Source organism: Acanthochromis polyacanthus, chromosome 7 (genome assembly GCF_021347895.1).
Source record: "Acanthochromis polyacanthus isolate Apoly-LR-REF ecotype Palm Island chromosome 7, KAUST_Apoly_ChrSc, whole genome shotgun sequence".
Classification (NCBI taxonomy): Eukaryota; Metazoa; Chordata; class Actinopteri; family Pomacentridae; genus Acanthochromis; species Acanthochromis polyacanthus.
Window position 1 is genome coordinate 1498185 of NC_067119.1, and position 15669 is coordinate 1513853.

The 15669-nt window shown below is 41.5% G+C and overlaps 2 protein-coding genes, 1 long non-coding RNA gene and 1 other non-coding gene across 5 annotated transcripts; 2 read left to right on the forward strand and 2 right to left on the reverse strand.

Moving 5' to 3' along the window:
- The first annotated feature begins 16 nt into the window (after positions 1-16).
- spinb (spindlin b) lies at positions 17-9162 on the forward strand. The gene is made up of 6 exons (XM_051950608.1): positions 17-180; positions 898-940; positions 1486-1580; positions 2955-3110; positions 3417-3650; positions 4736-9162. Exons 1-6 carry the CDS (start codon positions 126-128, stop codon positions 4933-4935), a joined length of 783 nt encoding a protein of 260 aa, XP_051806568.1. The 5' UTR covers positions 17-125; the 3' UTR covers positions 4936-9162.
- On the reverse strand, positions 96-1584 carry LOC110969013 (uncharacterized). Of its 2 annotated transcripts, none has more exons than XR_007943083.1 (3): positions 1449-1584; positions 854-912; positions 96-239 (listed from the first exon to the last, which is right to left on the reverse strand). It is a non-coding gene; the product is annotated as an uncharacterized LOC110969013 (long non-coding RNA). The 2 variants fall into 2 exon arrangements; XR_002596928.2 differs by having other exon boundaries at positions 103-239; positions 816-912.
- Positions 9163-10274: 1112 nt separating the features above from the next.
- Positions 10275-10373, reverse strand: LOC127534938 (small nucleolar RNA U13). The gene has a single exon (XR_007943591.1). It is a non-coding gene; the product is annotated as a small nucleolar RNA U13 (small nucleolar RNA).
- Positions 10374-11339: 966 nt separating this feature from the next.
- mak16 (MAK16 homolog (S. cerevisiae)) lies at positions 11340-15618 on the forward strand. The gene is made up of 10 exons (XM_022219039.2): positions 11340-11520; positions 12001-12050; positions 13302-13411; positions 13494-13558; positions 13647-13798; positions 13931-13985; positions 14423-14497; positions 14571-14681; positions 14758-14823; positions 15032-15618. Exons 1-10 carry the CDS (start codon positions 11506-11508, stop codon positions 15239-15241), a joined length of 909 nt encoding a protein of 302 aa, XP_022074731.2. The 5' UTR covers positions 11340-11505; the 3' UTR covers positions 15242-15618.
- The last annotated feature ends 51 nt before the right edge of the window (positions 15619-15669 follow it).

Consider the following 15669-nt stretch of genomic DNA (forward strand, 5'->3'; position numbering starts at 1 on the left):
TCCTCCTCCTCTCCCTCCCCCCTCTCTCCTGCCCCCTCCCTCCATCCTCACCCTCCGTCCTCCCCCTCCTCGACTCCTCGCGCTCCAGTGATTAGCCCAGACCGGCTGCTGCCCCCTACAGGTGGATGAATGAAGACCCCATTCAAGAGCCCAGCGGCCCCCGGCCCCGAGCGGACGGAGGTCAGTCTCTGAGTGGGACAGGAAGTAGACGGATGTAGATCTGCTTCTGTGTTTTTGCTCTGAAAACAAACAAAAATAAGAAATCAGGTTTTAAAGCTGCAGGAAGCTTTAATATTCACAGTTCTGTCCTCATTTCCTGTTTCAAATAATGACATTGTTCAACACATTTTTAGTTTTTTGTGTCATTTTTAAAACATTTTAAATCACTTTCTACATATTTTAGTCATTCTGGACAATTGCTAAGTAATCTTAGACAATTTCTGAGTTGTTATGAATCTTTCTGGAAATTTTTTTTGTGTAATTTTAGACAAATTGAAGCCTTTTGAGTCACTTTGGACAATTTATGAATTACTTTGGACACCTTTTTGTCATTTCAACTTATTATGGACAAATTTGTTTCACTTTCTGAACAATTATTGATTTACTGAGTGACTTCAGTAATGTATAACGTGTCTGGAGTCATTCAGGACATTTTCTGACATATTTGGGTCAGATTTTCATCAGTTTAGATGAATTCAACAAGTTTGCACATTAACTGGTAAATAAATGTAAATCAACAGAAAGCATCATATTTAGTGCTAGCATGTTTTAAGTACAAAACTGTGACAGAAATGGAAAAACTTCACTGTTTACACCTTGTTTAGTGCTTCTGATGGTGTGTCCTTGAACGCACCATGTGACAGTTTATCAGCGGCTCAGTGTGTGTTTCTGTTTCAGGACATTCAGGAGTTTCTGCAAACATGATGAAGAAAAAGAACAAGTGAGTCAGACGTCCTGCTTGTTCATTTCAAGTTGGGATGTTAAAAAGTCCTTTCTCAAAAACTCAGAAGAAACAGGTTGTGCGTGTCAGTGAATGTATCATAGATCAGCTGTAGTTCCTGGTTGTTCCACCAGGTGGAGCCTCTTCCAGCTTAATACTGTAGAGACCAGAAGAGGCGTCACTCAGACTACAGTTCATGTTAAAGCAGAGAGCATTGTGGGAGTTTAGCTAGCGACGGGCACCATGACAAAGACTGTGGCGGTTAATGACCTCCAACCAGAGCTCAAATAAACAAACTGAGTCAGAGTCCAACAGGAAGTAGTTTCTTCAGTCAGGTGACCTGTTTAACCAAATCACCTATACAGCAAATGTTGTTAAAAAGTCGTACTTCTACATGAAATAACGTCGACTATCGGTTTAGAAAACTGCTTAAAATTTGCATTCATTGTTTTAAGAAGCAAAAGTTTATGATAATTAGTGGCTCTTCTTGTTCTCTCCATTTACTGACCGTCTTGTTGGGTTTCTCCTTCCTGTTGTTCCTCCAGGAAACCGAGGACCAGCGTTGGTCCCAGTAAGACTCTGGCTCAGCCCAGAAGGAACATCGTGGGCTGCAGGATCCAGCACATCTGGAAGGAGGGCAGTAAGTCGCATTAAGATTCATTACCGATGACGTTTTCACCCGTAAGGAACTGACTCAGTGTTTTAGTGCAACAGTAAAGTTTTACAAGACAAATCAGTGTGTTGAAGGGACTATAAGTCATCAGAAGTAACAGAAATACTTCCAGTATGTAGGAATATGTAAACACATGAACCTTTGCCACAAAAAAAAAACAGTCATGAATTTTGGTTCTTTCATAGATTCATTAAAGGTCTTCCAGAAATATGACAAAATCTGCTGGATCATACACGTACAAACAGCAACTTAAAATATTTGTTTTGGTGATGTGGAGAGTGGTTTTAATCTAACTGGAGGACAGAAGGTGAGACCTTTAACACCAAACCTACCATCAAGCATGGAGGTGGCGGTATCATGCGCTAGGGTGTTCTAGAAGTGCTTCTGGACTGGTTTCAGACTGGATGTTGGACTGGTTCTGGACTTTCTTGGTTCTGGTTTATGTTTGGTTTCAGTCTTGGTTCTGGTCTTGGATGTGATTTAAAGTTGGTTTAGGATTTACTTCACACTGGATTTGGTCCTGGTTTAGGACTGGTTTTAGATAGCCTTGGAATTTTTTAGCTGTAGTTTAGATTTGGTTTTGCTCCCAATTATGCACTGGTTGTTGACTTTTTGGGACTAGTTTCAGACTGTTTTTAGGACTGGTTTGCTGCTGCTTTTTGTGACTGCTTAAGGACTCGCTTCAGACTGTATTTTGGGCAGTTTTTGGACTTTTTAGGAGTAGTTTAGATTTGGTTTAGGTTTAATTTTGGTCCTGGTTTTATACCTTTTTAGGACTGGTTTAGGACTATCTTGGACGGGTCAAGTCTAATTGACTTGAGTCATTTAAATTGATAGTATAATGATACTGCCACCTCCATGCTTGACTGTAGATACAGTGTTCAGAGGAGTCAGAGATGAACCAGCAGAATTTTTTTAGGACTGGTTACAAACTGTATTCGGACTAGTTTAGAACATTTTCTTGGACTGGTTTAGGTTTGATTTTGGTCCTTGTTTTGGACCTTTTTAGGACTGTTTTCAGACTATCTTGGATGGGTGATGCTGCCACCTCCATGCTTGACGGTTGGTATAGTGTCCAGAGGAGGTGACGATAAACCAGAAGATTGAAACCAGAAGAACTGAACTGAGGAGGAAACAGAGAAATTTAACCAAATATTAACATTTCTGTTTAGTTTTGACCCAACATGATTGTTTTTGTGACAAAGATTCATAGTTTCAATGATTCCATTGTGTAGGAGTCCTTAGAAGACTGAATGATGAACTTTACAATCTGTAGTTTCTACCTGTCTCTAAGTTTCTAATCGGTGGTCAGATGTGAAGCCAGTATCGCTCTCCCTCCAGGTAAATCCTCTCAGTGGAAGGGCACGGTGTTGGACCAGGTTCCCGTCAATCCGTCGCTCTACCTGATCAAGTACGACGGCTTCGACTGCATCTACGGTCTGGAGCTGTACAGCGACGAGCGAGTGGTCGGCCTGGAGGTTCTGCCTGACCGAGTGGGTGAGGAACCGCCAACAGAACCCACGTCAGACTCAAACTCTCCCAGCTCACTGTGTTTCTGACAGTTTTCTAAAAACATCATGTGTTGTGGAGGAAATACTCCGGGGTAGAAATACTCAGTTACAAGTACAAGTACTGCCCTGACGCCTCAGTAAAGTATTATTATTATTACACCTTAATGGTCAGCTCAGTGGTTTATACTGACTATTTAAAACCAGCAGAAGATTTCCAGTGAAAAAATAATCTTGCTGTTCACCGTGTCACTGCCTGATGATGTAACTGCTGCGTCTGTCTGGGATTGGTCAGCTCCGGCCCGTGTGAGCGACTCGCTGCTGGCCGAGACGATGATCGGTAAAGCCGTGGAGCACATGTTCGAGACGGAGGACGGACCCAAGGAGGAGTGGAGGGGGATGGTTCTGGCCCGAGCTCCCATCATGACGTCCTGGTTCTACATCACCTATGAGAAGGACCCGGTTCTCTACATGTATCAGCTGCTGGATGACTACAAGGAGGGAGACCTGCGCATCATGCCCGACTCCAGTCAGTCCAGCTCACTGTCTCAAAGTTTACATCCTGGATTCCTTGTTTCATTTGCTGCATCATGTTGAGGCTCCAAAACGTCTCTAAACTTCTGCTGTCTTTTTCTTTAATGAGCCGATGACGTCAGCTAGCATCACTGACAAACATATCCTAAGTAGCATTTTTAACATTCATGACCTAAAGTGTTCCCAAAGTACAGTTACTCACCTAACATCCGTAAGCTAGCAGCAAGATGCTAGTAATGAGCATCCCCAGGATACTGAATGACAGTGGCTAGCATCTTTAGGTCAGCAACTAGCATTCCTAAGCTACTCAATGGCATCTCTAGGCTCTAGCCTCTCCCTATCATCTCTAAGCTAGCGATTAGCATTCTCTAGACTATAAAATTAATTCATGTATACTGTGTTGCTCATGAATGGAAATTTGCCTTAGAATGCTAGTAGCTAGCATCTCTAGACTAGCCACTAAACATCTTTAGGCTGGCAATTAATATGCCAGGGGTAGTGGTTAGCATCTCTAAACTAGCAACTAGCATGCCTGTGCTAATCATTTGCATTTAATATGACGGAACATTTAAAAGTAGAAACACGTTATAAAAGTTTAGAAAGACTAGAAATGTGAAAGACTGATGTGAAGATCTGAAGATGTTTCCTCCACAAGAAGTGCTAGAAGTGCTTCTGGACTGGTTTAGAACATTTTTGGACCGGTTTACTATCATTTTTGATGACTGGCTAAGGACTGTTCCAGACTGTATTTTGGGCAGGTTTTGGACTTTTTTAGGAGTAATTTAGGTTTGGTTTTGGTGGAGATTTTGGTCCAGGTTTTAGACCTGTTTAGGACTGTTCCGGACTGTCTTGGGCAGGTCTTAGATCTTTTTAACCCTAAGAACACCCTACCTAGCATCAAGCATGGAGGTGGTGGTATCATACTCTGGGGCTTCAAAAGATTAAATGTTTTTCTTTCGGTAGCAGGAAATAAAGTTTAAAGTCTTATTGTGTTTGATCTCAGGTCTGAAATCAGCGTCTGACAGGAACATGATGAGAGTCAACTGAACAGGAAGTGACGTTCTTCTGTTTGTTCTGCAGACGACAGTGTGGCGGCGGAGCGAGAACCCGGCGAGGTGGTGGACAGTCTGGTGGGGAAGCAGGTGGAGTACGCCAAAGAGGACGGCGGGAAGCGTTCGGGGATGGTGATCCACCAGGTGGAGGCCAAACCCTCTGTCTACTTCATCAAGTTCGACGACGACTTCCACATCTATGTGTACGACCTGGTCAAGACCTCCTAAAACCAGAAACAAACTCTCGAAAACGTCCACCAGAACCCGTCCTGAGAAGAAGAACCGCCGCCTCGTTCCAGAAACAGAACAGACCAACCAGTTCTTTACTTTGATGACTGGAATTAAACAGGGTTGGAAACTTCAGAGCAGCTCCACTCATCCATCACTCCTCGTTTCGTTCTTTTAGGATCCTTCCTCCCGTTGGCTCAGACTCGGTTCCACATTTTGGAACTTTTGTGATAAAATATAAAAAGTCTGAGTCTGAGAGCTCGACTTTCCTGAGACCCTGCAGACGGAGGTTTTCCACCCAGAAGAACCTCCTCTGTTTCCTGAAACCCCGGCGGAGCTTCGTTACCTGAGGAAAAGGGGGCGGAGCCTTTGGGGTTAATGATGGGGTGAATCAGCAGCCTCCACCTGCACCAGGTGGATCACAGAGCATTTCCTGGCCACGCCCCCCAGAGGTCACCTGATGGCGAACAGAGACGCTGAAGGAGAACCAGAGGACTGAAATCTTTCCGTTTTTTGTCCTTTTCTTGAGTTTTTTGTCGTCGGTGTTTTTCTGCATCAGAACGTCCTGACGATCCGTTAGCGTCCTGACGGCCCGTTAGCGTCTTGATGGTCCATTAGCGTCCTGATGGTCTCCTAGCATCTGGATGATCCGTTAGCATCGCTACAAACCGCTGCTGCTCCAGATTCCACTTATTTATCGTTTAGAATCAGAACATTTAGAGCTTCATGACTCTCTGTAGAGCAGCTGTTAGCTATCTGAGGTTATGTTTTACATTCTGCAGCTGTGCTTCACTCTACACTCGTTTATTTTCTGTTTGTAGCTCAGTGGATAAAAATGTCCTGAATCCGCCTCCAGCTGCTTTACAGTGTTAGAAACAAACCGACATATTTACCAATGTTACATCAGAGCTGCAGCGATTAATCAGCTGGTCGTCAGCTGTTCCATTAGCTGCTAACCATGTGACCAGGCTAGGCACTAGAATCTCCAGCTATTAGCACACCAAAGTCAGAAACTAGACACTAGCATTCTTAGGCAAATCCATAGCATGTCCAGGATAGGACTTAGCATTTCCTGGACTCGGCATTAGCATTCCTAGGTTAGCGACTGGACACTAGCCACTAGCGTACCCATCTAGGCTAGTGGTTAACTGTTCATCAAGTAATTTGCATCGTACGGCTAGTGGTTAGGATCCTTAGGCTTGTAGTGTGCATCTTCAAACAAGCAACTAACATTCTTAGGTTGTTCAGTAGCATCTCTAAGCGAGTCACTAGAATCTCTAAGCTAGCCATTAGCAGTCCTTGCCAACTACTCAATGTTACATCAGCATTACAGCAATTGATCAACTAGTTGTCAACTGTTACATTAATCGCTAACCATGTGACCCGGCTAGGCACTAGCATCTCCAGCTATTAGCCCACCAAAGTTGCCAACTTGACAATAGCATTCTTAGGATAGAAACTAACATTCTTAGGCTAATCCATAGCATGTCCAGGCTAGCAATTAGCATTCCCTAGACTAGGCATTAGCATCCCTAGGTTAGCAACTGGACAGTAGAAGCTAGCGTACCTGTCTAGGCTAGTGGTTAACTCTTCATCAAGTAATTAGCATCCTATGCCTAGTTGTTAGCATACTTAAGCTTGTGGTGTGCATCTTCAAGCAAGCTAATACCATTCTTAGGTTAGTTGCTAGTATCTCAAAGCTAGTTTCTAGCATCTTGAGGCTAAACATTAGCATTTCTTGCCAATTTATCAATGTTACATCAGCACTGCAGTGATTAAACAGCTGGTCATCAACTGTTACATTAATCGCTAACCATGTGACAAGGCTAGGTGCTAGCATCTCCAGCTATTAGCATTTCTTGTCTGGTCACTTGCATACCAAAGTTGCCAACTAGACACTAGCATTCCTGAGATCGGAACTAGCATTCCTAGACTAATCCAAGCATGTCCAGGCTAGGAGTTAGCATTCCTTAGACTAGACATTAGCATCCCTAAGTTAGCAACTGGACACTAGCAGCTAGCGTACCTGTCTAGCCTAGTGGTTAACTCTTCATCAAGTAATTAGCATCTTTAGGCTAGTGGTTAGCATCTTCAAGCAAACTAGTAGCAGTCTTAGGCTAGTTGCTAGCATCGCAGAGCTAGCCATTAGCATTCCTTGCCTGGTCGTTGTTGGTTCTAAGCAGAATCAGAACGTTTAGAACTTCATGACTCTCTGTAGAGCAGCTGTTAGCTATCTGAGGACGTTTCCAGTGTTCTTTCAGGTGATATTTATGTTTTACATTCTGTAGCTGCCACTCTACGCTCATTTATTTTCCGTTTGTAGCTCAGTAGATAAAAATGTCCTGAATCTGCCTCCAGCTGCTTTACAGTGTTAGAAACAAACCGACATATTTACCAATGTTACGTCAGAATGCTGGTCGTCAGCTGTTCCGTTAATCATGGGCTGGTTTCACTTTTGGTTTGAGTCGTTTTAAGGTTCTAAAGTTGTGAATTTTTTCTGGTTTGTCCCGTTGGAAAAAACAGAAAATTATTAGTGGAGAAAATACTCATCAGGTTGAAATAATGGTTTGTTAAATTCACATTTTATCTCCTAGAACAGAGAACGTTGATCATCTTCTCTGATGTGTCAAAGCTCATTAATGATTCTGTTATTGATCCAATTGGAGGTTGATTAAGTGTTGGTTCTGTGTTTTTATAACGTTCTCCTCCCTGCAGAGCTGACGGACTTCCTCTGCACTGTACAGTCACTTCCTGTCTATATGTTAATATCAGCTGATTTTCTTTGTATATTCCCGCTCCTTTGGTTCTGTGTGTTTAGAACCCAGTCGGCTGTATAAGCTGCTTTGTAGATGATGTTCTCTGACTGCTGAGGAACCTTCAGCGTCCACGGTCCCGAGTTCTCAGCCGACGTAGCTCCGCCCACCACGGCAGGTGACCTGCAGGTGTTCAGTCTGTGGCCTGACGGGACTAAAGATCCCAAACTAGACCTTTTAAATGTTCTCTTTGTGGTTCCAATTGGCAGATTCGAATTCTGACTAGAATCTAGAACATTCTCGGTCAAAGAACCTTCGTGTTCCAGATTCAGGATCTGACGTCGAACTATTTCCTGTTACTTCAGTCTGTTTAAACCTAAGAACGTTCTGGCTCTAGAATGCGGACAGGTGTGGCATTTTGTCATTTAGTACCTTCATCGCTGATCTAGAATCTGTGGAACATGTTCTGACTGTTCTGGATCTGCGATTTTTAATTCTGGAACAGATTTCAGTGTTGATTTTTTTTTACCATGTTCCGTTTTTACAGATTTTGTTTTCTAAAGTGCGCCGCTTCAAAATCCAGAACATGGAGGTAAAAATATTCTAGAATACTTTGGAGCCCAACGTGCTCCAACTCGAGAACAAGTCACGCAGATTAGAAAAGCATCCTCTGTTCTAGAATCATGTGCTGCATGTTTAACGTTCTGGTTCTAGAACACGGACGTCTGGAGTTCATGTTCACATTTGTTCCAGATAATCGTCCCGTTAACACGTTCTAGAAACGGAACGTTCTGATTCACCTGTTCTGTCGTTTGATGTGGACCGAGTCGATCGTTCTGACTCTGGAACCCAGAACACTTTAATTAGATCTGAGTTGCTTATTCCGGTTCTAGAATCCGTTTTACACCAGCGACTCTAGAATTTGTTGCTTGACGTCGTGGAACGTTTGCCGTCACACTGTCCGGTTTGATTTCTGGAACACGCAGGAACGAACACGTGCTGATTCTAGAACACGCCTGTTCCTGGTTGGATCTTCAGGCTGAGGAATTCTGGGATGTGGAAGCTGGAGTGAGTCCTGGTGTGTGTGTGTGTGTGAGAGAGAGTGTGTGTGTTGCGTGTGCGTGCTGTTAGCATGCGTATTTAGCTCCTGTAAATCGATGTCATGCATGTTTCCTGTAGTTTTTCTTCCGTTGTTCGGCTGATTCTCTGTCGTGGCTTCGGTGCCTTCGGGTTTTTATTCAGTTTTTTATGTTTTATTTCGTACCGTGTTCCAGACGTTAGCCTCTGGGATTATTGTTTAAAAGAAGAAGAACCTCCGGCTAACAGGGCTAGCAGCAGCTATCTGATGCTTACCTGATGGTTCCTGTTGTCAGAGGATCGTTCCTTTACAGAGTGCCAACTACAGATGCCAGTGTTGTACAGCCGTGAAAAGTTCACAATATTTACTAAAATAAACCATTTCTCTGTTTTTTCACTCCGACTCGATCTTTTCTTCCTGTTTTTATCCTCAGCACACAGATTCACTATGAGCTGAATCTGCAAAGAGAAGAAAATTCATCTGCGGAACACTGAATTAAAACCTGAGTGACTTAACAATTACATGAGGTCTGATTAGATGTGTCCACTTTTTTTACATTTTAATAAAATGTTTCAGACATTTTTGCATCGCTTTATTCATGTTGTTTTTATTTTATTGATTTTTAATTTTTTTGGACATGTTTTGAATACTCCATTAATATTGTTGAACATTTTGTCTATATATATGTACAGACAGTTTGGTTCAGATCTTTATTCTGCAGAGTGTTTTTTGTTCATAAATCCTCATCAGCCGGATTCATTCAAGTCTTTCACCCTCCTGTTGTCTTCATTTACAGGCACCAAAAAATATTGTTTCCTTGTCTGACAAAATCAAAAAATTCAGCAAAAAATTGCAAAACCTTCAGGAAGAAAATTCCAATAATTCCTTAAAAGATTCCCTTAAAAGTTTTATTTTTAAAAAAATCCCCCAAATTTGGCAAGAAGGATCTTGTAAATATTTTCAAAAAATTAGTAAAAAATCTTTCAAATACTATCTGAAGTGATTACATATATATCAGTAAAATTTCTAATATTTTCTTTAAGAACATTCACATACAAATTGACCAAAATCCAGCGAATTTCTTAAGAAACATTTTTACCATTTCTTTTTTTCCACTGAAAAATGTTTAAAAATGTGGACATCAGAAGTTTCACTGTGATTTTTTTTCCCACATTTTCAAACTTTGAAATGGGTAAATTTTGACCCGCAGGATGACAGGAGGGTTAACAGATCATCAGAAAGTTTGTTTTTCTGACTGTTTCAGATCTCTGATACAGAACAATATTAATTATTTAGAAGTCGATTTATCAAATGTTCTGAAAGTTAAAGAACATCAGAACATGTTTAGATCTGAGATTTAAATTCAGTTAAAGTTATTAACCCCTGTACGAATAATATATCAAACTGCAGGTGAACTATTGTCATTTTAGTATTGTATAGGTTAACGGTATTACCTTCATATTTTTTCATTTTCTTTACTCCGTGATGCCTTCATGGTCCTCGGTTCAGGTCAGACGGTTTCAGGCGCAGAGCGTAACAAGTTCAGGCCGCACCTTTCACAGAGTGTCCGTGAACTAACCAATCATCATGCTCATGAACCGAAGGATCAGGCTGACGTCATCTCGCTGAGGGGAGGTGTAGCGGTGACGTATCTCTCTGACTGACGGTGTCCAAAAGTTTATCGTCAAAGTTTTTTATTTTTATCAGTTCAAGAGTCAAAACGCTGTCCGGAACCGTCGGATTGTTGATGTTTTATGAACCCTGAACGTCGCTAAAGCAGCGGTTTGTGGCCTCTGAGCAGCGGTGCATTGTGGGAAGCAGCCAGAAACACGGAGCTGCAGCGACGCCTGCGGCTGTGGGGGAGAACTGCAACTGCATGGAAACCGCCTGTCAGCTGCAATAAGATAAAACAAAACAATAATTAAAATAAATAAATACATGAAACAACAAAGATAAAATGAGAAAAAATAAAATAAATAACACAATGAAGATAGGATAAATAAAATAGTAAAGATAAAGTCATATAATGAAAATAAAAGAATTTTTAAAAAAAGAATACAAAGCACAAAATGCAAAAGGTCTCAGTGGATGACAAGGAATAGTGTCTAAAAATAATAATACTAGTAATACATTCATTAAGTAAAAAGTGTAAACTGTAAACTAAACAACAAGAAGGAGACTAATAAAGAAATTGAACTTCAGGTAAACAGATGTAATGACAGAAATATTTCAGAAAAATTATGACATTATTGCACCTCATAAATACAGCAAAAGACAGAAAAATCTTCCAATTACGTTTCACTTATAGATTTTGACTGATTGATTGAGATGTCACGATTCATAAATAAATCATTAAATACATTATTAAATTTATACATAATTCTTAAAAATGATTAATACAAAATAAACCAATTATTTTTAGGTGTAATGATGTGCATTACATTAGTATTACCCTATTATTACACTATTATTATTATTATTATTATTATTATTATTATCATTATCATTATTATTAAAGTAAGAATTCATAAAAAAATTCCGTTCTCTTACAAATATCGCGATACTTCCTGACGTTGACTCCTGAGATCTCAGACTTCCATCCAAACAAAGATGGTGGCTCCCTGATCGTCCATGTGGCTCCAACGTCAGAAAAAACTGCTTCAAAACGTCAAAATATATTATTAAATTAAGTCGAAACAAACTGTAGAATCTTCGGTAAAGCTCTGAGAGGATTTAAAGATGCAACACGACGACGTAAGTATCTGAAATCCGCCGGAAGCTGCTAGCATGCTCTGCTAAGTCTTCGTGCTAACGTTAACTGACCGGCTAATGCTGAAATAAAGTTAAAGTCTGGTTATTTTTCAGTAGTTACCCATATATTCTAGTAACTAAATTACCCGCGGAAGTGTAAACTAGGTTAGTAATGAGATCCGTGTAGAAGTTTAATGTTCAAACATGCGAGATGTTAGCTTCATGCTAAGCTCACGGAGCCTGTTTTTCTGTTACACCAAACTCTGTTGTAAAAGTCTGCTTTTTAAAAGTGATGAGGCTTTTCTACAAACATACACAACAATTAGAACAGGAGTCAAACACAGATCGTTCGAGGTCTGAGGGAACTTAAATTCGGTTTGTTTATTATTGTGTTACATACTAGTTGACGTGTAAAATGTGACTAGCTGTAAACCAGAAGCTCCTCAGTGGATGTCTGACGTGTTTTAAATGTGTCTCCTGCAGGTGATCTGGGACATCATCGGGAACAAACAGTTCTGTTCCTTCAAAGTAAAGTAAGTTGAACTGAAGCTGCTCTTCACGTTTGAAGTTTTATTCTGTTTCTACGTCACTCATTAAATCTGCAGTGAAATCCTGAAATATTCAGACACTGTTTTTCCTCCGTAAACTAGTGGGTTTCAACTGAAATGGTGTTGACGTTCAGCTTAAATTAATGAGTTTATCACATGAATCATTTTAGAATTTCAGCCGTTTTTATACTCAGTCGACTGTTTTCTGTCTTTAGGAGATACAATGCCAGCTTTGCAGTAAGTTTGGGCATATTTTGAGTAATTTTAAACAATTTAATTCATTTTTGGACTTTTTCTGGAACTTTCTGGACATTGCACATTTTTCCTATTTTTAGGGCCAATAATTATTTAATATGGATAATTTGTAGCCATTTCAAACTGGTTTTTTCTTATTATGATTAAATTTCAGGTCATTTTTGACAAATTTTGAGATATTTTGGACAAAACTCAAGTCATCTTTGGTGAAATGTCGACCAAAGACTGTTTTCTAGTAGAAATATGGATCCATCCATAGATACACACTTACAGGAACTTTATAGAGACACTAGACCAGCCTGGATTGGAGATTGTTTTGTTTTTTCCCTTTTCAAGGACCCATAATCACCTATTTTAGACCATTTTATCTTATTTTATACTAATTTTGAGTCTTCTAGGACAAATGTAAAGTCTTTTATTGACACTTGAGTCATTTTGGACAAATTTTGAGCCATTTTGGAAATATTTCAATTAATTCAGACAAGATTCAAGTTGTCTTTGGTGAAACTTATCTCCACATTTCATGGATGTTGGAGTTTTAAAACGTCTCTGAACTGAATCTGAGGAACTCTTCTTGGATCCTACAGTTTCTGAACATCTTCTTGTGCAGGGATGTCAAACTCATTCCACAAAGGGCCGGTGTGGCTGCAGGTTTTTGTACCAACTAAGCAGCATCACACCAGACGTGAGTCATTTAATCAACCGATCTCAGTCTCCAGCCAGGTGATTGGTCAGACTGTGTGCTGTAGATATGTTGGAACTAAATGCTGAGATCAGTTGATTAAATGAGTCAGGTCTGGTGTGATGCTGCTTAGTTGGAACAAAAACCTGCAGCCACACCGGCCCTTTGTGGAATGAGTTTGACATCCCTGTTCTAGTGGATGGACCACACCAGAGACACTTTTCCAAACAGAATGAAACTTCTCTCCACTGATCAGGTGCAGATTTCCTAATCACACCTTTCTTTCCTTCTCCGTTCAGGACCAAGAGTCAGAACTTCTGTCGGAATGAGTTCAACATCACCGGTTTGTGTAACCGCTCCTCCTGTCCTCTGGCCAACAGTCAGTACGCCACCATCAGGGAGGAGAAAGGTAATGCTTCCTCTAACGAACCTGTAACTAACCACTAATGTTTAACTAACATATAACTAACCTTTGTGTGTTTGTTGTGCAGGCCAGTGTTTTCTCTACATGAAAGTGATTGAGAGAGCAGCGTTTCCTGCTAAGATGTGGGAGAAGGTGAGCTTCAGGCCACGACTCACCGTTTCTGTTTGAGGTCGTACAAACCTTCAGGTGTCGTGTTTATTTTTTATGTTTCTCTTTTCAGGTGAAGCTCAGTAAGAATTATGAGAAAGCCCTGGAACAGATCGATGAGAACCTCATCTACTGGCCTCGATTCATCCGACACAAATGTAAACAACGGTTCACTAAAATCACCCAGTACCTGATCCGCATGAGGAAACTGGTGCTGAAGAGACAGTAAGTTCTGCAGGACTGGACAATGTACCGCGTTAGACTAAAATATACTGCGTTAATTTAAAGTTTGCTCATTAGTCTAGAATAAACGGTGTTCCTCCACCAGCCTTCATCTCATTCTGCTGTTTGTTTCAGGAGGAAGCTGGTTCCTCTCAGCAGGAAGGTGGAGAGCAGAGAGAAGAGGAAAGAGGTGAGTTTACCTGAAAAACTACCTCTGGTCATGTGATCGGTCACATGACCACCCAAACTCCTCAGTTTAAAAACAATGACACTTCATTTTTGTTTTTTTTTTAAAAAGAGTAGTAATTAAAAATATGTTCACCGATAAGGCAGAAAAAGAAGAAGGAGGTCCTGATGTCAGTAAATGTAGATCAGCTGTAGTTCCTGGTTGTTCCACCAGGTGGAGCCTCTTCCTGTTTAATCCTGTACAGACCAGAGGAGGTTAAAGCAGAGAGCATTGTGGGAGATTAGCTAGAGACGGGCACCATGACAGAGACTGATGTGAAAATGGGGAGATTGTGTAGCTGGTTGTTGATTGATATTATCCATTATTGGATCAGGAAACTTGAGTTTCAGCATTTCTAGCCTGTTAATGTCAGATCTGACTGCTTCCTTCTTGTTCTGCAGGAGAAAGCTCTGATCGCCGCCCAGCTGGACAACGCCATCGAGAAGGAGCTCCTGGAGCGTCTCAAACAGGGAACGGTACGATCAGCGGTGGCTCCACATTCAGCCCTACTTCCTCTTCAGGTTGTTTCATGTGTCGTTGTGTTTTCAGTACGGAGACATCTACAACTTCCCGGTCCACGCCTTCGACAGAGCTCTGGACCAGCAGGACCAGGAGTCAGAGTCCGAGGAGGAGGAGGAGGAAGAGGAGGAGGACGATGAGGTGAGCAAGGAAGCTGACTGTGTTCAAATGTACGAGCAGGAAGACGCTTTATTCTGAAAAGCTGCTCTGTGTGCAGGATGTTGGGCAGAGGGAGTTCGTAGCAGAAGAAGAAGTGGAGGAAAGTGACCTGAGTGACTTCGAGGTATGAAAACCAACGTTCAGACACTTCGGTTGATTTGTTCTTCAGGTTTAGAAGAATCTAAAGTATCGACTCAGACATTAGTCAAAAAAATGCCAAAAAGTTAAAGTGGTCACCAAAAGTCGACAAACTGAATCAAACCTCTTCCAGCTGATTGGTTGGATCTTAGATTAGCTCTTCACTCGCTAACGTCCTCCATGTTTCCTCTCAGGACATGAACAAGCTGAAGACAAGCAGCGACGAGGAGGAGGAGGAGGAGTCCGATGAGGAGGAGGAAGAAGAGGAGATGGAGGTGCAGACGAAGGCCTCCGGCTCCAAAGGAAAGTCTCCAGCCAACGGCTCGGCAGCGAGGAAGAAGCGAGCGTACGTGGAGATCGAGTACGAGACGGAGCCGGTGGCTAAGAGCCGAGCCACGTCGTGACCCCCCGCTGTCAATCAAGGCTGGGACTGCTGAGGACACGCCCCCTCCGTTACCACGGCAACGGGCTGGGGGTCGGTCCAATAAACTTTTTTTTTATATTATTTCATGAGCTGGGTTCACTCACCGGAACGTCTCTGATCAATTATCCTGCAGCTGTTCTCCAATAACAGCGTTGTAGAATCTGAAACGTTTTCCAGCAGAAAACAAACATTTGCTCCTTTAAAAGAAGAAAACCCTCCAGACAGACGTCACGGTGGACCTCACCTGGAAGCAGCTTCCTGTCGGACCTTCAACACAAAGTCGTAGATGAACACGTTCTATATCACTGAACTCTGAATGTTTATATGTTCTAAATAAAGGTAAAACATAAAAATCTACTTTGTTAGAAGCTTCTCTTCGCTCAGATTTTCTTTAAATGGTCAATTGAA